The sequence below is a fragment of the Macrotis lagotis genome, chromosome 1 (assembly GCF_037893015.1).
Source record: "Macrotis lagotis isolate mMagLag1 chromosome 1, bilby.v1.9.chrom.fasta, whole genome shotgun sequence".
Classification (NCBI taxonomy): Eukaryota; Metazoa; Chordata; class Mammalia; order Peramelemorphia; family Peramelidae; genus Macrotis; species Macrotis lagotis.
This window is the reverse complement of record NC_133658.1, coordinates 36,366,480-36,389,264: the sequence shown is the minus strand read 5'-3', so window position 1 is coordinate 36,389,264 and position 22,785 is coordinate 36,366,480. Positions and strand designations below refer to the sequence as shown.

General features: G+C 39.3%; 1 protein-coding gene across 2 annotated transcripts in view; it reads right to left on the bottom strand.

Annotated features, from left to right (window-relative positions):
• Positions 1-22,785, bottom strand: part of LOC141495753 (uncharacterized) — a 59,825-nt gene that overhangs the window by 5,512 nt on the left and 31,528 nt on the right. Inside the window, exons 1-3 of one of the 2 annotated variants that reach the window (XM_074197453.1) lie at positions 14,229-14,469; positions 9,182-9,275; positions 6,515-6,641 (exon numbers count right to left, since the gene is read on the bottom strand). In XM_074197453.1, the coding sequence (XP_074053554.1) occupies positions 6,515-6,641; positions 9,182-9,275; positions 14,229-14,440 (433 nt within the window). In that variant the 5' untranslated portion in view covers positions 14,441-14,469. Of the gene's footprint in view, positions 1-2,888; positions 2,898-6,514; positions 6,642-9,181; positions 9,276-14,228; positions 14,470-22,785 lie in introns of those variants that run through there. The other variant, XM_074197459.1, reaches the window with a different exon arrangement.

Below are 22,785 nucleotides of genomic sequence, written 5' to 3'. Positions count from 1 at the left end.
TTAGCCAAAATGGCAGGTGTGAGTTGGTACTTCAGAATTGCTTTAACTTACACTTCTCTAAACCAGTAGTTATTCAAAAACATTTTTTCCATTGCAATGGGTAATTTTGATTATTTCCTCTCAAAATTACATGTACATATCCATTGGTTATTGTGGAATGACTTTTTATAAATTTGACTGCTTTCTATATATTTGAGAACTGAAACCTTTATCAGAGAAACTTGCTATAAGAATTTCTTCACAACTATGTTACTATTTCTCTCCTTATTTTCCCTTTTATCCTATCCTTATTCAAATCACCCTAGGCATCCTCAAGGGTTTTGCTTCTAATGACCACCTGCCCCAGTCCTTCTATTATACCCTCCCCTCTCTTCCCATCTGATTTCTCTAGGGCAACATAGATTTCTATATCATACTAAGTATGTAATGTTATTCTCTAATTCAGATGAAAGCAAAATTCAAGTATTCCCAGATAACTCCTCCATCTTCCCCTCTTTTGAAAACATTTTGTGCTTATTTTATTGAGATAATTTACTTATTCTATCTCTCCCTTTCCCCTCCAATGAATTCTTCTTTCTCATCCCTTAATTATAATTTTTTTTAGATATATACCATCAGATTCAATTCACATCCATACCCTTTATGTATATATCCCTTCTAATTGCCCTGATACTGAAAATATTCTCAGGAGTTACAAATATCATCTTTGCATGTAGGATTGTAAACAATTTAATAAATTCTTTTTTAAATTCCTTAAAATTTCTCTTTCATATTTACCTTTTTATACTTCTCTTGAATTTTTTACTTAAAAGACAAATTTTCTTTGCAGCTCTGGTCTTCTCATATGGATTGCTTGAATGTTATCTTATTTTTAAAAATTTTATTGATTTTTAGGGTTTTTCAGGACCTTTATTATTATTATTTTTCCAATTACATGGAAAGATAACTGTCATCATCGACTTTCTGTCACATTTTTAAAACAAAAAGCCATTCCCCAATTGACAAATGGTCAAAGGATATGCAAAGACAATTTACAGATGAGATCAAAGCAATCCATAGCCATATGAAAAATTGCTCTAAATCATTAATTTATTAGAGAAATGCAAATTAAAGCTTCTCTGAGGTACCACCTCACACCTATCAGATTGGCCAATATGACCAGAAAGGATAATGATCATTGTTGGAAGGGATGTGGGAAATCTGGGACACTAATACATTGTGGGTGAAGCTGTGAACTCATCCAACCTTTCTGGAGAGCTATTTGGAACTATGCCCAAAGGGCAACAAAAATGTGCATACCCTTTGATCCAGCAAAACTACTACTGGGTCTATATCCTGAAGAGATGATGAAAAAGGGTAAAAACATCACTTGTACAAAAATATTCATGGCAGCACTGTTTGTAGTGGCAAAGAATAGGAAATTAAGTAAATGTCCTTCAACTGGGGAATGGCTTAGCAAACTGTGGTATATGTATGTCATGGAACACTATTGTTCTATTAGAAACCAGGAGGGATGGGATTTCAGGGAAGCCTGGAGGGATATGCATGAACTGATGCTGAGTGAGATGAGCAGAACCAGAAAAACACTGTACACCCTAACAGGAACATGGGGGTGATTATCAACATTGATGGACTTGCTCATTCCATCAGTGCAACAATCAGGGACAATTTTGGGCTGTCTGCAAAGGACAGTGCCATCTGTATCCAGATAAGGAGCTGTGGAGTTTGAACAAAGTTCAAGGACTATTCCCTTTAATTAAGAAAAAAACATCTTATTGTCTGATCTTGTTACCTCTTAGACTTCTTGTCTCTTCTTTAAGGACATGATTTCTCTCTCATCACACTCAATTTGGATCAAGGTACAACATGTAAACAAAGACTGACAGATTGCTTTCCGTGGAGGGGGGGGAAGTGAGGGGAAAATTGTAAAACTCAAATAATATAAAAAAAGAATGTAATCTCCTTGAAAAGAATAAAAAATAAAGATGGGGAAAAAAAGATTTTGAGTTTCATATTTTCTACTTCCTGTTCTTTCCTTTCCTTACCCTATGGTTATATACATGTTCAATCATCTTAAAACATATTTCCATATTTGGGGCAGCTAGGTGGTGTAGTGGATAAAGCACCGGCCCTGGAGTCAGGAGTACCTGGGTTCAAATCAGGTCTCAAGACACTTAATAACTACCTAGCTGTGTGGCCTTGGGCAAGCCACTTAACCCTGTTTGCCTTGCAAAAACCTAAAAAAAACCCCAAAACCAAAACATATTTCCATATTAGTCACATTGTAATAGAAGAATCAGAAAAAAAAGGATAAAAACTATGAGAAAGAAAAACATAAAACAAATTTTAAAAAGTGAAAATAGTATGCTTTGCTCTGTATCCAAAGTTTTTTCTCAGAATGTAGACAGCCATGTTCTGTCACAAGTTTCTTAGAATTGTCATTGATCATTGTGTTGGTGTTTATCCTTCATTTTTTTTTTGCAAGGCAATGGGGTTAAAGTGACTTGCCTGAGGTCACACAGCTAGGTAATTATTAAGTGTCTGAAGCCTGGGACGGCTAGGTGGTGCAGTGGGCAGAGCATCAGCCCTGGAGTCAGGAAGACCTGAGTTCAAATCGGTCTCAGATGCTTAATAATTACCTAGCTATGTGGCCTTGGGCAAGCCACTTAACCCCCTTGCCTTGCAAAAAAACAAAAAAACAAACTAAAAAAATTGTCTGAGGCTGGATTTGAACTCAGGTCCTCCTGACTCCAGGGCCAGTGCTCTATCCAACTGTATCACCTAGTTGCCCCTTCTTCATTCTTGAAGAAGACCATTACATAAGGGTAGGTAATGCCATGACAAATATATGAAATGAATTTGTGTGAGGGGATGCTGTGTGAAGTCACCAACCTTAACTTTCTCCTTCTGAGCCATCTTGGTCAGATATGAGTCAGGATGACTGGAGATGGCCCTGGATATAAGACAATCAGGGTTAAGTGACTTGTCTAATGTCACATAGCTAGTAAGTGGCAAATGTCTGGGGCTAGATCCAAACTCCCCAAACTCCTGATTCCAAGGCTCTATCCACTGCATCACCTAGCTGCTTGTGGACTGTTGTACTGCTGAGAAGAATTAAGTCGGTCATAGAATGTGATCTTGGTTCTGCTGAATTCATTCAGCATCAATTCATCTAAATTTTTCCAGATTTTTTTGAAATCCATCTGCTCATGACTTCTTATAGAACAATACTGTTCCATCACATGCATATACAATTTGTAGTGCCATTTCCCAATTGATGGGCATTCCCTCAAATCCTTAATTCTTTGCCTCTACAAAAGGAACTGCTACAAATATTTTTGTACATGTGGGCCTCTTCCCCTTTTTTGTGATTTCCTTGGGATACAGACCTAGAAGGCTATTGCTGGATCAAAGGGTAGGTACAGTTTTATAGGCCTTTAGGGGAAGAGTTCTTTATGAAATTTCCATTTTTTTTCCTCTTGAAGGATCACACTCAGTTTTTGCTGGGCAGTTAGAATCTTGGTTGTTGTTTTAGTTCCTCTTCCCTCCAGAATATCTTATTCCAAACCTTTAATGTCGAAACTGCTAAATATTGTGTTATTCTGACTATGGTTCCATGACATTTGAATTATTTCTTTCTGTTTGCTTGAAGTATTTTCTCCCTCAACTGGGAGCCTTGTAATTTAGCTATAATATACCTGGGAGTTTTCATTTGGGGATCTCAAGAGATAACTGTTGCATTTTTTTTCTATTTCTAACTTATTCTCTGGTTCAAGAATAACAGGCAGCACATAAAAAATATTCATAGCAGTTTTTTGTGGTGATCAGAAGTAAGGCAATGCCCATCAGTTGGGAATCAAGTTGTGGTATAAGGATGTAATGTTATTATTGTTCTTTAAAAAATGATGAGCAGGCAGATTTCAAAAAAACCTGGGGAAAATTATGCAAAGTGATGCTAAGTGAAGTAAGCAGAACCAGGAGAATATTGTACACAGTAACAGCAACATTGTTCGATATCACCCATGATAGACTTACCTCTTCTCTGCAATACAGTGATCAAAGACAAATCTAAAAGACTTGTGATGGAAAATGCCATCCATTTCCAGAGAATGAACTATGAAGTCTGAATGAAGATGAAAGCATATTACTTTCACTTTAAAAAATTTGTTTTCTGCTTTTTCCTTTTTTCTGACTTGTCCCTTCTGCTCTGATTTTTTTTCATAACACGAGTAATATGGAAAATGTTTAACATGCTTGTGCATGTATAACCTCTATTAGATGACAGACTTAACAGAGGGGGGAGGAAAGGCTGGTCAGGGGAAAACTTTATGAAAATGAACGTTGAAAACTATATGTATAATTGGGAAGAGACATAAAAAATGAATTTTTTTAAAAAAAGAATATAAGGGATTTTCTTAAGAGATGCTGCCTAGGTTCTTTTTTCAATCATGGTTTTTGGGCAATCCAAAATTCTTTTTTTTTAAGAGAAAGATTTTTATTTATTTTGAATTTTACAATTTTCCTCCTAATCTTGCTTCCCTCCCCCCACCCCCCACAGAAGGCATTCTGTTAGTCTTTACGTTGTTTCCATGGTATACATTGATCTCAGTTGAATGTGATAAGAGAGAAATCATCTCCTTAGGGAAGAAAAATAAAGTATAAGAGATAGCAAAATTATATAATAAGATAATGGGGGTTTTTTTTTAATTAAAGCTAATAGTCTTTGGTCTTTGTTCAAACTCCACAATTCTTTCTCTGGATACAGATGGTATTCTCCATCACAGATATTCCAAAATTGTGCCTGATTGTTGCACTGATGGAATGAGAAATCATTAAAATTGACTACATGTTGCTGTTAGGGTGTACAGTGTTCTTCTGGATCTGCTCATCTCACTCAGCATCAAATCCCTCCAGGCTTCCCTGAATTCAAATCCCTCCCAGTCTCTAATAGAACAATAGTGTTCCATCACATACATATACCACAGTTTGCTAAGCCATTCCCCAATTGAAGGACATTTACTTGATTTCCAACTCTTTGCCACCACAAACAGGGGCTGCTATGAATATTTTTGTACAAGTGATGTTTTTACCCTTCTTCATCATCTCTTCAGGGTATAGTAGTGGTATTGCTGGATCAAAGGGTAATGCATATAGATTTTTTTTAGGTTTTTTTTTGCAAGGCAAATGGGGTTAAGTGGCTTGCCCAAGGCCACACAGCTAGGTAATTATTAAGTGTCTGAGACCGGATTTGAACCCAGGTACTCCTGACTCCAAGGCCAGTGCTTTATCCACTATGCCACCTAGCTGATATAGATTTTAAGTGAGAATCTTGAATCAGAAGCAAAAGGGAATGGAAAGATGGATCAAAAATTAAGTTGCTTATTTCCAGTCTTATAAAACAATGAATTTTTTTTTTTTAGTTTTTGCAAGGCAATGGGGTTAAAGTGGCTTGCCCAAGGCCACACAGCTAGGTAATTATTATTAAATGTCTGAGGTCAGATTTGAAGTCAGGTACTCCTGACTCCCGGGCTGGTGCTCTATCCACTGTGCAACCTAGCCACCCCCTAAAACAATGAATTTTTGACTAGGAATACATTGAATAAGAACCCTGAGTCTTGACCAAAGAAGAACTAAGAATTTCAGATATCTCCATACCAAAAATAACCTTCAGACACTAAAAATATTTATAGCAACTATTTGAATGGCCAAAAAACTTGAAATCTAGGGATTTTTGTTACTGTTGTTGTCATTCAGTCCTGACTGACTCTTCATGTACTCATTTAAGATTTTCTTTGCAAAGATACTACAGTCGTTTGTCATTTCCTTCTCCAGCCCATTTTACACAAAACAAAACTGAGGTAAACAGGGTTAAATGACTTGCCCAGAGTCAAACAACAAGAAAATGTCAGAGGCAGGATTTGAACACAGGAAGATCAATCTCCCTCACTCCAGGCTCTATCTACTGGGCCACTTAGCCATCCTAAGCAGTAATTTGTAAAGCACTAAATAAATTATGGCATGTAAATGTGACAAAATGATATTGTGGTGTATTTGAGGGGACCATTTCCTGGAAATTTGAGAAGATTTGCATCATTGTACAGAGAGAATAAGAATCAGAACAGTTTATATATTAAAAATAACATGTCAAAGACGAACAATTTTGAAAGATTTAAGATCAATGATTACTGCAATGGCCAACCATGATTCTAAAAATATAATAATAAAAATACAGACAGAGAGGTGATAAGCTCAGTGCATAGAATGAGACATATCTTCAGACACAATCAATACTGGAATTTGATTTACTTGACTATGCATATTCCTTACACTGATTTTGATTTTGACTGTTTTTTATTATCTATTCTTTACAAGATAAGGGAAGAGAGTGAGGGGATTAAAAAAATATTTTTTAAATTGAATTTAAAAGATCTTGAAATAGCCCAGAGTATTTCTTAAGGGAGAAAGCACACGTGCCAATGGGCAGGTTCTAACTAAAGGGGGAAGCTATCCTTACCCAGGCTGAGCAAGTTCTCATAGTTCTCTAACATCACCTCCCTGTACAATTCTTTCTGAGAAGGGTTCAAGTATACCCACTCCTCCCTGGTGAATTCCACAGCCACATCTTTGAATGTCACAGCTTCCTGCAAAACAAGAAACATTTCTGCTCAGCCAGGGATCATTCCTCATCTTGCCCTTAAAGAAGCAATCTTAAAAGGAATTTTTGAGGGCAATTTTAACAGGGTTTATTTTAAGGTCTTCTGAGGCACATACCTGGGTACTCTACTTCAGAATAACATTAATTTGTAGCCAGTTTTCCATTTATAACATCCATTCATTTTTCCTATCTCTATCATCTGGGGTCACAGAGAATTAAGTTGACTCCTACTTCTACTTGATTGATCTTCAAATAAGAAAACTACCACGTCTCCCCCTAGGTCTTCTCTTCCAAGCACAAACTATTAAGTATAATCTCCTTACCACCCAGGTTGACCTCTTCTCTTCATTATCCAACTACTCACTGTCCTTAAAAAGCGATGGTCAGAAGTGAACATAATATTCCAGATTCCTGAAGTAGCAGCAAAATCAAGGCACTGAATGAGTAACTATCACAGCCCTTGGTCAGGAGGCTACACTGCACAGTTAGAGCTGGAAGGGACCTTAGAGAATACTTGTTTCACAGATCATCGAGGTCACAGAATACAATCTCCTAATTTTAAAGGGAGGAAAACAAGACCCTGAGAAGTGAAATCATTTGCCTAAGGTTACAACAAGAACAAATTACAGAACTGTTATTCACTCTAAACTGAACAGTATTTCCAAAGTAACTCTGTTGCCAGACATTAGTCTTGAGACAAAACTGCAAATACTTCCTGGTCATTGGGACTCACCTGGGGTAGGCCTGTCCAATGACTGAGGGAAAAAACTCTTCCCCAAAACCTAAGAAGTAACCAAAGAGGCACCCCCATGCTAGGGTCACATCCCAGGAGAGCAGTGAGGGGCAGGAAGCAGAAATGGTTCTAAAAAGGCAATATAGAGAACTATAGAATTCACCCACCATTGTGAAGTACAATATTAAAATTTTTGTAACCCCTGTATCAAAGGGGTCCTTGACACTTTTCTGGGCTCCAAGAAACTCCTCTGAAATATAAATTTGACTAGGTGCCTTTAAGTCTGGGAACATACTGACAGGACACAAATGTCTGACACTGAGGGGTCATGAGATATACTATAAATTGATCCAAGACTCACAAAATGCTCTTGTTAACCTAATCTTTTTGCTCTATCTGTAAATTCCTGCTTCCTCCCAAGACTGCCTCCTCTTACCCCAGATGCAGTTGGAACCATAAGATAGTAAATTCGACTTACTCTAAACCTGTGGGAAGCCTGTTGAGTTACGACTCCCTCTGTTACAGAAAACATATTAAGACATAAAGCAAGACCCTGACCCTCTTCTGTCCTTTATATGTTTGCCTATTTTTGTAGTAGTCTGACAAGAAAATACATCTAACCACTACTTCTGCTTCTGTATCCTGCTCGCTCACAATTACCCCCCCCCCCAAATACTATAAAAACCCATCCTCAACACTCAGACACTGTCTGATTTGGGTGATCTTGACCCCCCAGGCAGCCCCTGGGTATTAAAGGATCTCCAATTTAAAACTTATCAAATTTTGGTCTTCATCTTGCTTTTTGAGATACAACACATGGAAGGCCTTCTGTTGGATTTCCAGTTATCAATGCCCCAAAGGGTAACTTTTAGAGCAATTAGTACAGCTCAGGTTTAAATCAACACCTGGTGCCCTTTATTATCCAGGGGCAATAATTTTTGAGATATGGGTAGCAAGGCAGCTGCAGTCTAAAATGTGTATCAAGGCCTGGTTACAAGCTCCTTTCCTGCCCCAGGTAGCTCAGAGAGGGATGTTCATTCATGTGGGGTATTCCACTGAGCTCGGCCTCACCTTAAGGAGGATCAGAGAGATGCCACATCTGTTTTTGTGCTGTTTTCTCCTCCTGTCCTGGTTCTTTTCCCACTGATAAAGTGACTTTTTTTGCTTAGTGGGTTACTTTTTGTCCTTTGTTATTGAAAAAGACCAAAATGACATCACTACGTTTGAAACAAATTACAGTGTGTCCAGTGGTAGCTGACCAGACCAATAGGAACTTAGAATGCTCCATGTGAAATAGTCCATGTAAACACCTGCAGTGGTTACCCTAAATTTATGTATCTCACGTTTTCTTTGAGTTGCTTCAATTCAGTCTTGCTCATCGAGCTCAGCACCCTCTCTGATGAGGCATGCCATGCTAGGCAGTCCTATGCCAGTGTCTGTGATGCTGTACAATCAATTCTAATCTCCCCTCTAAGCCATTAAGCATTGCTGAAGCACTTTCTAGGTGTAAGGCACAATTTGAGGAACCAGAGATTTCAAAAAAGGAAAATGGAGTCTCTAACCTTTAGTGTACAAGGGGACAAACAATAAACACACAGAGAACTGAACACAAGATGTCTACAAAGTAAATGCAGGAGTTTTGTGGGGGTAGGAAGGAATAACTAGATGTTGTCTAAGATTCTTTCTCACACTCAGTCGACTTTCCAGTTCAGGGGTTACAGGGAACGGGGAAGGAATCTAGCCACACACTTAAGAATGAGCTGTTATCTCAGGAAGCAGCAGATTCCACTCACCATGCTGACCCTGACTATCTGGGGGACAGATGCCATTCCTTCTTCTTCAATGCTCTCACCTCCTGGGGAATGGCAGAGGCCACAAGAGGCAGAGCTGGGGAGGAAAGGGAATAACAAATTAACACTGACCACATTAGCAGTGTTGACATTCACAGAAAAGAAGTTCAGCACGTAGTGGGTATTCTAGTAACGCTTATTCCCTGTCCCCTCACACCTTCCCATGACACCTCCCCACACTGAGCTGACTAGCAGAGGAAGCTCCTGGGTTGTTCTGGATACAAGCCAATTCAACAACTATTAGACACCTACTGGATGAAAAGCATTTTGCCAGGAGTTGGGGAATTAGGGAGGGGGTATAGAGGAGGGGGAGAAAGAACCAAAGGGAAATGATGTTTTCCCTGAAACTACTGACATGATCCTGAGGAGAAACTGCTTAAGCCCAGGGAAACCAATGGACCATTGAAGAGGGACAGAGAACTAATAACTGGGAAGCAGGAAAGACTTAGGGGAAGATGGCATCCAAGGTAATTTTTGAAGGAAGTTAAGGACTCCTAAGAGGCAAAGACTAGAAAAGACAGGAGTGTACTGCAGGCACCATGGAAAGTTCTATTGTAGCTCCCAGGTGGGAAACGAAATGTTCAGTTTCATAAACATTTGGCTGGAATAAATACAAAGGGAGAAATCAAGCAATAACAAAGTGAAATGAAAGTAGAATGAAACCAAATACTGAGGGGTCTTGTATTGTTGTATTTGCACTTATTTACAAAATCTAAATGTTTCAGAGGGCTTTCAGAACCTATCTAGTCCATCCACCTTTAATTTAAGGATTCTTCTACAGTCACTCAAAAAGTGATCAAACCGCCATTACTAAAAGATCTCCAGTGAGAGAGGGTTCCTTCCCATCCAAGGGAGCCCATTCCACTTTAGGAAACCTTGTTTTATTAGGAAATTTTATGACTTTCTATCAAGCCCAAATTTTCATCTTCCCCTAGCCCTTGTAGTTATCCTAAAATGAGCCTAATCCTCTTCCAAATGAGGGCTGAGAACAGCCATCACATTTCCTGGGAGCTTTCTATTCTCCTGACAAAAGATAAGTGATTTCTTCAAGTGAGCTTCCTATGGCATGGACTACAAGATTTCACCATCCCTATTGTGTTCTTTGAGAGCTCATTTCCTCTAAGATAAAATACAAATTCTTGTTTGGCATTTAAAGTTCTATTTTCCAACCATTTTTGTATTTTTTTCTCACATAGGCATTTTTTCCCTCTTCCTTTCCCAATTAAAAAAGGAAAGAAAATCAACCAATATGTGTAATCAATACAAATTCTCAAATTAGAGGAAGTCCAAAAAAATCTCTTTTTGCATCAGGAGAATAATATCTGTCAAGACATAGATACTATTGATTCATCATTGGTCCTGATGTATTAGATTTTGTGAACGTGTTGAATGTAGATATAAATATCTAATTCTATGTAGATCTCTATATCTATCTATATATGTAGATATCTCAAACTATATCTATATATAGATATTTCTATATCTATCTATATCTATGAAGATATCTCTATATCAATCTCTATATCTATATATGTAGACATCTCTGTATCTATATATATATCTAAATCTATCTCTATATGTAGGTATCTCTATCTCTATATGTAGATATCTCTATATATCTCTATATATGTAGATATCTCTCTATATATAGATATCTCTAACTATATATATATAGATATCTCTATATATGTAGATATCTCTATATCTATATACATAGATATCTGTATCTATTTAAATCTATATATGTAGATATATCTATATGTAAATATCTCTATCTCTATATATGTAGATATCCCTATATATGTAGATATCTCTATCTCTATATATGTAGATATCTCTCTATATGTAGATATCTATCTGTATATATTTAAATCTATCCATATATGTAGATTATATCTATATATGTAGATATCTCTATATCTATTTAAATCTATCTCTATATGTAGATATCTCTATATCTCTATATGTAGATATCTCTCTGTATCTCTTTAAATCTCTATATGTAGATATCTCTATATCTGTATCTCTTTAAATCTATCTATATATGTAGATCTCTATATCTATCTATATCTATATATGTAGATATCTCTATATCTGTATCTATTTAAATCTATATGTAGATATCTCTATATCTATATCTATTTAAATCTGTATGTAGATATCTCTACATCTCTATATGTAGATATCTCTATATCTGTATCTATTTAAATCTATCTCTATATGTAGATATCTCTATATCTATTTAAATCTATATGTAGATATCTCTATATCTATCTCTATATGTAGATATCTCTATATTTATATCTATCTGTATGTAGATATCTCTGTATCTATATATGTAGATATCTATATGTAGATATCTTTTTATCTCTATATGTAGATATCTCTGTAGATATCTCTATATTTATATCTGTATGTAGATATCTCTATATCTATATAGATATCTCTATATCTGTATGTAGATATCTCTATATCTATCTGTATGTAGATATCTCTATCTGTAGATCTCTATATTTATATCTGTATGTAGATATCTCTCTATATATATCTCTATATGTAGATATCTCTATATGTAGATCTCTCTATATCTATCTGTAGATCTCTATATTTATATCTATCTGTATGTAGGTATCTCTATATATCTCTATATGTAGATATCTCTATATTTCTATATGTAGATATCTGTATGCAGATATCTCTATATATCTATATATGTAGATTATATGTAGATACCTCTATATTTATATCTATCTGTATGTAGATATCTCTGTATGTAGATATCTCTATATCTATATATGTAGATATCTCTATTTATGTCTATCTGTATGTAGATATGTCTATCTCTCTATGTAGATATCTCTATATCTGTATGCAGATATCTCTATATCTACATATGTAGATATCTCTATATGTAGATATCTCTATATCTGTATCTATTTAAATCTATATGTAGATATCTCTATCTCTATTTAAATCTCTATATGTAGATATCTCTATCTGTATCTATATAAATCTCTATATGTAGATATCTCTATATCTCTATCTCTATATGTAGATATCTCTATATCTGTATCTATTTAAATCTATATGTAGATATCTATATCTCTATATGTAGATATCTCCATATCTATATCTCTATATGTAGATATCTCTATATTTATATCTATCTGTATGTAGATATCTCTATATCTCTATATGTAGATATCTCCATATGTAGATCTTTATATCTCTATAGATATCTCTATATGTAGATATCTCTATATCTATAGATATCTCTATATGTAGATATCTCTATATGTATATCTCTATATGTAGATATCTCTATATGTAGATATCTCTATATGTAGATATCTCTATATATCTATCTGTATGTAGATATCTCTATCTCTATATGTAGCTATCTCTATATCTATCTGTATGCAGATATCTATATATCTCTATATGTAGATATCTCCATATGTAGATCTTTATATCTCTATAGATCTCTATATGTAGATATCTCTATATGTAGATATCTCTATATCTATCTGTATGTAGATATCTCTATATCTATATCTATACATATCTCTATATGTAGATATCTCTATATGTAGATATCTCTATATATCTATCTGTATGTAGATATCTCTATCTCTATATGTAGATATCTCTATATCTATCTGTATGCAGATATCTCTATATATCTATATATGTAGATTATATGTAGTTATCTCTATATTTATATCTGTATGTAGATATCTCTATATCTGTATGCAGATATCTCTGTATCTACATATGTAGATATCTCTATATCTGTATGTAGATATCTCTATATCTATCTCTATATGTAGATATCTCTATATTTATATCTATCTGTATGTAGATATCTATATATCTCTATATGTAGATATCTCTATATGTAGATCTTTATATCTCTATATGTAGATATCTCTATATGTAGATATCTCTATTTATATCTATCTGTATGTAGATATCTCTATATCTCTATCTCTATATGTAGATATCTCTATATCTGTATCTATTTAAATCTATATGTAGATATCTATATCTATATATGTAGATATCTCCATATCTATATCTCTATATGTAGATATATCTATATCTATATAGATATCTCTATATCTATCTGTATGTAGATATCTCTATCTCTATATGTAGATATCTCTATGTATCTATATATGTAGATTATATGTAGATATCTATTTATATCTGTATGTAGATATCTCTATCTGTATGCAGATATCTCTATATCTATATCTGTATGTAGATATCTCTATATATCTATGTAGATATCTCTATATCTGTATGTAGATATCTCTATATCTATCTCTATATGTAGATCTCTCTATATTTATATCTATCTGTATGTAGATATCTCTATATCTCTATATGTAGATATCTCTATATATCTATATATGTAGATATCTCTATATGTAGATATCTTTATATCTATCTGTATGTAGATATCTATATGTAGATATCTCTATATGTAGATCTTTATATCTCTATATATAGATATCTCTATATCTATCTGTATGTAGATATCTCTATATGTAGATATCTCTATATCTCTATATGTAGATATCTCTATATCTATCTGTATGCAGATATCTCTATATATCTATATATGTAGATTATATGTAGATATCTCTATATTTATATCTGTATGTATATAGCTATCTCTATATCTATATATGTAGATATCGCTATCTATCTGTATGCAGATATCTCTATATCTATATCTACATATGTAGATATGTATCTATCTCTATTTCACTATGTGGATCGCTCTGTCTCTGTCTCATCTCTTTGCTTCTGCATCTCTCTCTGGGGCCCACAGGACTCCGGCGTCTCACCAGGGCCCCTTCCCCCTCACTTCCCCCTCACTTCCTCACTTCCTCCTCACTTCCCCTTCACTTTCTCCTCACTTCCCCCTCACTTCCCCCACGACAAGGCCCCGGCGGCGAGGGCACAGGGCCACAGGCCTCACCGCTCCTGCATGCCCCCGGGGCCGGGGCCGGGGCCGGGGCCGGGGCCGGGGCCGGGGCCGGGCCCTCTGGGGCCCCTCCCGCCCGGCGCCACCTGCTCACAGCGGACACCCCCTCCCGGGGGCCCCCACTGCCCATCAGTCACTGGGGGGCGGGGGTCCTTGGCCGTCCGTTGGGGCCCCCCTCTCCGGCCCGGCCCGGCCCGTGCCTCCATCCCGCTGCCCTTGGCTCCGGGGCGCCCACAGCCCCCAGCGGCGGGGGACTAACGTCGGCTCAACTGGGGGCGCAGCAAAGAGCAGGGAGGCGAGGGGCGGGGCGGGGCTGCAGTCGGCGCACGCGCGGCACGGCCGGGGCGGCCTCCCTCGGCTCCAGGCTCACAGACGCTCCCCGTCTTCGCCCTCCGCAGGGCCGGGCTCCGGCCTCCACCACTTCCGGTGCCCGCAACGGAAATAAACCGCCCTACTGGAAACCGGGGGCCGCGCAGAGGAAGCGGAAATGGGTTGTTCCCCTCCCCCAGCGCAGGCGTGGAAAGGGAGGACGTGACGTCATGGAACGAAACGAATGTGGCCTTCTGGGAATTGTAGTGCCGGCGTCACGCACGCGCAGAAGGAGGCCAGAGCCCCTGCCCTGGAGGCGGCGGCCCTTCTGCCGGGGACCCTCCCTCGCTCCCGGGGGAGGCAGTCGGGGCCGCGGTGTCGGGGGGCCCGGGAGCCCCACCAAGGGAGCCGCCTCCCGCCTGTGCCCTTAAAATGTGTCACATTGTGGGGCGGCAGGTGGGGCACGGGCCCTGGAGGCAGGAGTCCTGGGTTCAAATGCGGCCTGAGACACTTAGTGATGACCTGGCCGCGTGGCCTCGGGCAGCCACTTAACCCCACTGCCGCCGGAGAGAAGTTGCATTTAGCGCGTCATCTCTTATATGACTTCTGTTTTAACTGTTTGCTTTTGTTAGTTTTAAATGTTTCACTGTCACTCCTTTTTTATCACTATCATTTCCCCCATACCTTTATCTCCAACACACACACACACAGACACACAGACACACACATAGACACACACGCGCACACACAGACACAGACACACGCACACACAGACACACAAACACAGACACACACATAGACACACACGCGCACACAGACACACACACACACACACACACGCACGCACACACATACAAAGCCACATAGACACCCCCTTCCTGAATCTAATTAATTTGTGGAACAAGGAGCTGGGAGCACAAGGGCATGCCTGGGGTGGAGCTGGGGGCAGACGCACAAGTAACTGGGCAAGTCTTGATTCTTGGGCAAAGGAGGTTAAAGCCCCTTCCCTGGATCTGGGTTGTGAGAGAATCCACAGGAACCGGGGAGGCCTTGGAAGCCAAGTTTAATTCTTTGCTCACAGTCAAATCAAGAGCAATGGGAGACAGCCAGCACAGGTCAAGGGACAGTCTACCAAAGGGAAAACGGGGTGAACTTCAGTGGGAGAATCTGAGCCGCCTTAATTAACAGATGGTTAGTGGTTAGGGAGCTTTGGTCTGTGGCTTTCCCAGGGGAAAGGGTGGGGAGATGGAATAGGGGCCGGGAGTTGTCAGTGAAGGAAGGGAGGAAAACAGTTCTCATTTACAGATTAATATGGAAGTGAGGGAAGTTCAGGAGCTTCGGCTATGCAGGGACACATGGGAGGAATTCTCGCAGGGATGCTTTTCTACATAAAAAGCCTTTCTCAGTCACACAGACTCAAAGTCTACCTTATCACAAGGATAAATGGAGGAATCTTCTCAAGCCTGTGTGTTTTTTTCAAAGATTTTATTTATTTTGAGTTTTACAGTTTTTCCCCCTAATCTTACTTCCCCACCACCACCAGAAGGCAATTTGTCAGTTTTTACATTGTTTCCATGTTGTACATTGTTCCAAATTGAATGTGATGAGACAGAAATCAGATCCTTGAGGAAGAAACATAAAGTATAACATAGCAAGATCAGACAATAAGATATCAAGTTTTTTTTTCTAAATTAAAAATAATAGTCCTTGGTCTTTGTTCAAACTCCTCAGTCCTTTCTCTGGATACAGATGGTATTCTCCATAGCAGACAGTCCCAAATTGTCCCTGATTGCTGCACTGATGGAATGAGCAAGTCCTTCAAGGTTGATCACCCCCATGTTGCTGTTAGGTGTACAGTGTTTTTCTGGTTCTGCTCATCTCACTCAGCATCAGCTCATGCAAATCCCTCCAGCCAAGCCTGTGTTTTTAGCCAGGCAAGGACAGAGGGGAATTTTCCCATGTCTGTATTTCTCTACCTCAAGGCTTGTCAAGCATAAGCTCCAATATCAAATTATGGTTTACCCCATCAGTTATGCTTCAATCCCACTTGATAACTAGGTAGAGAGAGTGCAGAGGTAAATGTCAGGGGGAGGAGGGCCTGGGCCTGCCCCAGAGAGAGAGACAGAGGGTGGGCTGGTGGAGGAGGGCAGGCAGCATGGGAAGAGGAGAGGAAGACTCACGTCCCTAAGCTCAGATCTACCTTGGGAGCACTCAGCAGAGGAGGCTGATGGTGCTTGGGCTGAGGAAGGAGGCTGGGTCTCTTGTTTTTTTGAACAAGGTTTTTGGTGGTAGACAGCCTAACTTAGCTGTACTACCTTGGGGTTAGTTCCTTGTCACATCCCCATCCTCTCTAAATTGTCAGCAAAAAATCCACCTCGTAGCAAAGTTATCAAGACAATGTGGTGTTACCCCGGGTTTCTGGAGCTTATCAGAGGTTTGTGTATCATGAGAGCAAGCGCCCTGCAGCCAGGGAGTCGATGGCGTCCCTTGATTTAGCACATGGTCTCAGGAGGAGCAGAAAGTTCGCAAGGAGCCATTGTGCTCTTTATCTTTGGAACAGTCTGTATGGACAGGACTTCAAGATTGCCCTTTGCTTCTTAGAAACTTCTATACTAACTCTAGAAGGGTGGAAATGGGACACGATACAATCTAAACACACTTACCTTATAACAAAAAAGTACAATCAAGAAAATCAAATCCCCACCTTGGCCAGGCTGGAAAATGTACACCTCATCCCTCACCTTTACCAGGAGGTGGGAATCTGCCCACTTCTCTCTGCACCACTTCATGAAAGGCCCTTCAGTTCTCCTAAATCTGTCTCTTGTATTATCTCTTAAAATAATTTTCTATCACATTCAAATGTCATCATTTGTTCAATTCTTCTTCACTAACTCAGCAGCTACTTCCTCCCCCAGTTTTTGCTACAACAAAAAGAACCTTCTACAAACCTTTTTTGTGGTCTTTCCCCTCTTTGATTTCTTTGAAATATGAGGACACATTTTAGTAACTTTGGGGGAAATATCATTCCAAATTACTTCCCAGAATGGATAAAACAATTTGCAATACTGGTATGCATTTCTCCCAAAATCCCTCCGAAATATATTTTCCATTTGTGGCCATCTGATGGCTTGAGATGGAATCTCTGAGTTACTTCATTTCATATTTTTCTTATTAACAATTAAAAGAATTTTCTCACATAAATGTTGGTAGCTTGGATTTTTTACCTTAAGAATTAATTGGGGGGCAGCCAAGGTGGTGCAGTGGATGGAGCACTGGTCCTGATGTCAGGAGTACCTGAGTCCAAATCCAGCCTCAGACACTTAATAATTCCCTAGCTGTGTGGCCCTGGGCAAGTCACTTAACCCCATTGCCTTGCAAAAACAAAATTGGCTATTCATATCTTTTAACTATTTGTTGGTGAATTGTTCATGCTCTTTTTTTAAGGCAACTTGCCCAGAGTCACAGCAAGTGTTTCTGGTCAGATCGGAGCTGAATTCAAGGCCAGTTTTCTATCCACTGTTTCACCTAGATGCCCCAGAATTGCTCATGTTCTTATAGATTTCTATCAATTCCCTACATGACTTGGACAGATTGGTTTTTTATCTCGCTACTTTGCTAAAGTTGTTATCATGTCATATGTCATTTAAACTATCATATCATCTGCAAAAGCAAACATTTTCTTTGTATAACCAGGATCAAATGGCACAATGGATGGAGCACCAGGTCTGGAGTCAGAAAGACTAGTTATGTTTAACCCTATTTACCTCGATTTCCTCACCTGTAAAATGAGCTAGAGAAGGAAATGACAAACCACTTCAGTTTCTTTACCAAGAACACCGTAGTTAGGGTCAGGAGGAGTTGGACATGACTGAAATGACTGAACAACAAAAATAGCTAGCATTTCTACAAGTGTATCAAATGGTATTTGGCGCTTGATGTCTTTGATGCTTCCCTGACCTTACGGGACATGTTCAGGTTTCTCCAGCACGCATAACGCTCCGTCTTAGTTCTGAATAAATACGTCGTTGTTGAATTGTTACTATTCCAGTTTATGAGATGATCCACTAATTCCTATGACTTCTACAGTCCTTACCATATATTGCTGCTGTATTTTCTTAAGAGCTTTTTCTTTTCTTTTTTTTTTTTGCAAGGCAGTGGGGTTAAGTGGCTTGCCCAGGGCCACACAGCTAGGGAATTATTAAGTGTCTGAGGTAGAATTTGAACTCAGGTCCTCCTGACTCCAGGGCCAGTGCTCTGTCCACTGCACCACCTAGCTGCCCCTTTAAGAGCTTTATCTAATCAATATAATGATACTATTTTAGTTGTTTTTGTAAATACTGTGGTTTATTATGTTTAACATTTTTGTTATATTGAATCAAACCTACATTCCTGGCATGCGTCCAAATGAGTAAAAGTTTATAATTTTAAAATTATGTTGCTATATTTTTGTGCTAATATTTTATTCATACTTTGGCAACAGGATACATGGAGATATTAGTCTACACACACACATACACACACACATGCACACACACACGCACACACACGTACACACATATATATGTGTCTGCACTTTGATTTTCCATGCCTTAGGTCATCTTTCATTGTAAGAAGTAATCATGGTGAAGGAGCCTACTTTCCATACTACCACTAGCAACAACTGCCAACCAAACACCAAAAGGAAAAGAAACACAAGATCCCTGGTGAGCAGCACTCCCCAGGACCTCTGTCCTTTTTTCAGCTAACTTTAATCATTATCTTCTCCTGTGGAGAAGAGTCCAGTCATCCCACCAACTGCCTGCCACTCACAAGGCAACAAGGAGGCTTGGCTGAAACAGCAGGTATGTTGAGGGATGGATGGGAGGAAGCATGTGCCAAGTAATTAAAACTACCTTGACCACCATCTGCCCTGGGACCCCGATGGAGACAATACAGGATCAGACAACTTGAGCCAAAAACCTAGGGAACAGCAATAGCCATCAACCAGAAGGGCTTCAATCCCAGCCCCCAGGTCCCATATTGAGAGAAATCCTTGTAGAAATCCTTGAGCTGTTAGAGTGAAAAACAAGGACTGACCAGCTTCCACCAAGAGGAAGATAAGCAAAGGAGTCCTGTGAGTGGCAGCCCCTTCACCACTCCCAGTCCTGCTTCCAGTCCAGCTCTCAAAACCACCATGTAGGGAAAGGGCTAGCCACCTCGAGCAACACCCAATTAACTGCCACTCCCTGGGCAGAAGGACCAGGCTAGCTGAAGTAGCAGGGCACTGTGAGGGGAAAAGAAGAGGCAAAGGGCCAGACAAGTCAAACCACCACCAGATCTCCTCAGGCCTGAGGCTGACAGCCTTGGATACTAAACAGTCAAATAGTTCATCATTGGAAAGTAATGATCATTTTATCTGTGAAAATGACATTTAATAAAAGAGACATGGCCATCTGCTTTGCTGCAAGAATTTCCCTCTGACTTATAGATTAAACCTTCCATATGTATTGTCTTCTAAGGCACAATACTTGCAATATATCATGTGCTTAGTAAATTCCTGATTCATTCATTTCATCATAAGTAGGATCAGCTCTTTGCCTAGTATTGTAAAATATATGTAAAGGTATATTATATATATATATATAAAATATGAAAATGTGTTAATTAAATGTTTAATAAAATTCACTTATAAAATTCTATCCCAGCCTGGATATTTTTCTTTGAAAGATAATTACTAATTCAATTTTTTCTGTTATTAGAATAATATTATATTCTTTTATTTGATGTAAATTATCCTTTTTGCTGCCATATAAGAGGACAAAAGAGAAGAAGCTACCTATCATGTGAGACAGTAAACTATGCAACTTTCTCAGGTAAGAGGCAACACTGTGGATTGTAATATAGTGAATTCATTAGAGAAATATAAGAAGACTGTCCAGAAACAGTGAGGGCCAGATTGAGGATCTGTAAGAAGTCTGTGGTGGACCCAGGTTATTTAATGTTCTCCACCTCTGTTCAGCAGATGTGAAGGTGCAAAGGCAGCAGAGGGTGGGAGTGATCTAAGGCTGAGGCTGCCAGAGTATCATCAGTAATGTGAGGGGCTAAGGGATGCAAGAGGAGCTCACAGAGGTTAACTGATGCACCAAGTCATCAGTCTTTGAAGCCAACCTCTAGGACAGTCTCTTTCCTTCTTCAATAAATAACAATTTTTCTCTTAGTTCTAAATCCTGCCTGCATTCTAGGGGATTCCCTCAACCCTTAGAGGATGTGTACTAAGAAAATGAAAAGTAATCTTAGAAGAAAAGTCTTGGGAATGGGGTAGGATGGACTGCAGGGGAAAGGAGGGAGGGAATGAAGAGAAAATGAATTATTTCATCTAGATGGTGGTCTAGCAGGATGGACCTAAGAAGGAAGCCTATTCAAGAATGCACAACAGCCCTTTTAAGGTAGTATCCATTTCAAGGAATAAGTAAATCAGTATATTATGGCTGGATGGTAGAAAACTAACTTGCTCCAGACTTTTGGTCCCTGGTCCCTAGGGGATTTCTACTTGGCTTATCAAGTCTCCAGATGACAGAAGGCTAAGACCAGCAGCTTATATACCAGATGAAAGTCAGCCTTCAGAAGTCAATGATAGAGGATGTCTCTTAGGTGCTCTCTGTCTTAAAACTTATAAACTAAGTACTCTAACTAAATTTTCGAGAGACAGAACCCACAGAGGGACCCAGTGAAGCAGTTCTCTAACACAAGGTAACCTGGAAAAGAGTGGAAAGGCTCTGCTTCCTGGGATTGGAGGGGGAGCCCGCCAGAGAGGTGGTCTGCCAGAGGGCTGGCCCCCCAGAACGAAGAAACTTCAGCCTCCTGGAGGCAACCACAGGGCACTGGGAGCTGCAGCTCCAGCAGCGAAAGCAGTTTCATGATCTACACCACGGGTAGCACCGGGCACAACTTGGGGGATCAGCTGGGGGACCTCTGCCAGAGCGAGCACGTGAAGCCCAGCCCTCAGGGCACTCAGTGAGCAGCTTGGCCACAGCAGCCCAGATCCTGGAATGGGAAGCAGGCGGAGCCGATAAGAAGGAGCCCCTAGGGCATGAGCCCTGTGCCTAGGGAGGGCAGTGAAGAGAGACTGCTGAGATCTGTCCTCTGCCCCTGGAACAGGATGCTGGTGTTCTGAACACATTCAGATCGTGGTCACAGTCTAGGCCCCCCCACCTCAGCCCCATGGCAGAGGGGGGCGCTTGTGGTCATTCACAGACCAGGAGGGAGGACAGAGCCTCATACACAGAGATCCTTGTAGGGGTGTCCCAAAAGCTCAGGAAGCACACCAAAACCAGGCTCAGACTGGGAAAATGAGTAAGCAGAGAAAAAAGAGGAACACCATTGAGAAATACTTTGCCTGTGAGCCCAAGAAGGATCAATATACTCCATCTGAAGACGAGGAAGCATGAGCTCTTGTATCTAAAGACTCCCAAGAAAAACAGAAGTTGGACTCAGGCTATGCCAGAGCTCAAAAAAGACTTTGAAAATCAAGTGAGGGAGATAGAGGAACAATTGGGAAAAGAAATGAGAGATGCAGGAAAAATATGAAAAAGAGGTCAGCAGCTTAGTCAAGGAGATCCAAAAAAATGCTGAAGAAAATAGTATGTTAAAAACCAGTATAGGTCAAATAGATAAAACAGTTCAAAAAGTTATTGAGAAGTATGCTTTAAAAAGTAAAATTGGCTAGATGGAAAAAAGAGATAAGAAAGCTCTCTGAGGAAAACAAATCCTTCACACAAAGCATGGAACTGGGGGAGGTTGCTGAATTTATGAGAAATCAGGACACCATACTTCAAAACCAAAAGCATGAAAAATTAGAAGAAAATGTGAAACATCTCATTGAAAAAAAAACTGATATGGAAAACAGATTTAGGAAAGAGAATTTAAAAATTATTGGAATACCTGAAAGTCATGATCAGGAAAAGAGCCTTGACACCATTTTTCAAAGAATTACTACAGGAAAATTGCCCTGATATTCTAGAAGCAGAGGGCAAAATAAAAATGGAGAGAATCCACTGATTCCCCACCACCACCACCACCAAGAAAGAGATCCAAAAAAAAAAACCCAACCCCCAGGAATATTATAGCCAAGTACCAGAACTCCCAAGTCAAAGAGAAAATATTACAAGCAGCCAGAAGGACACAATTCAAATACCATGGAGCTGCAGTCAGTATCTCACAGGACTTAGCAGCAACTACATTAAAAGCTCGTAGGGCTTGAAAC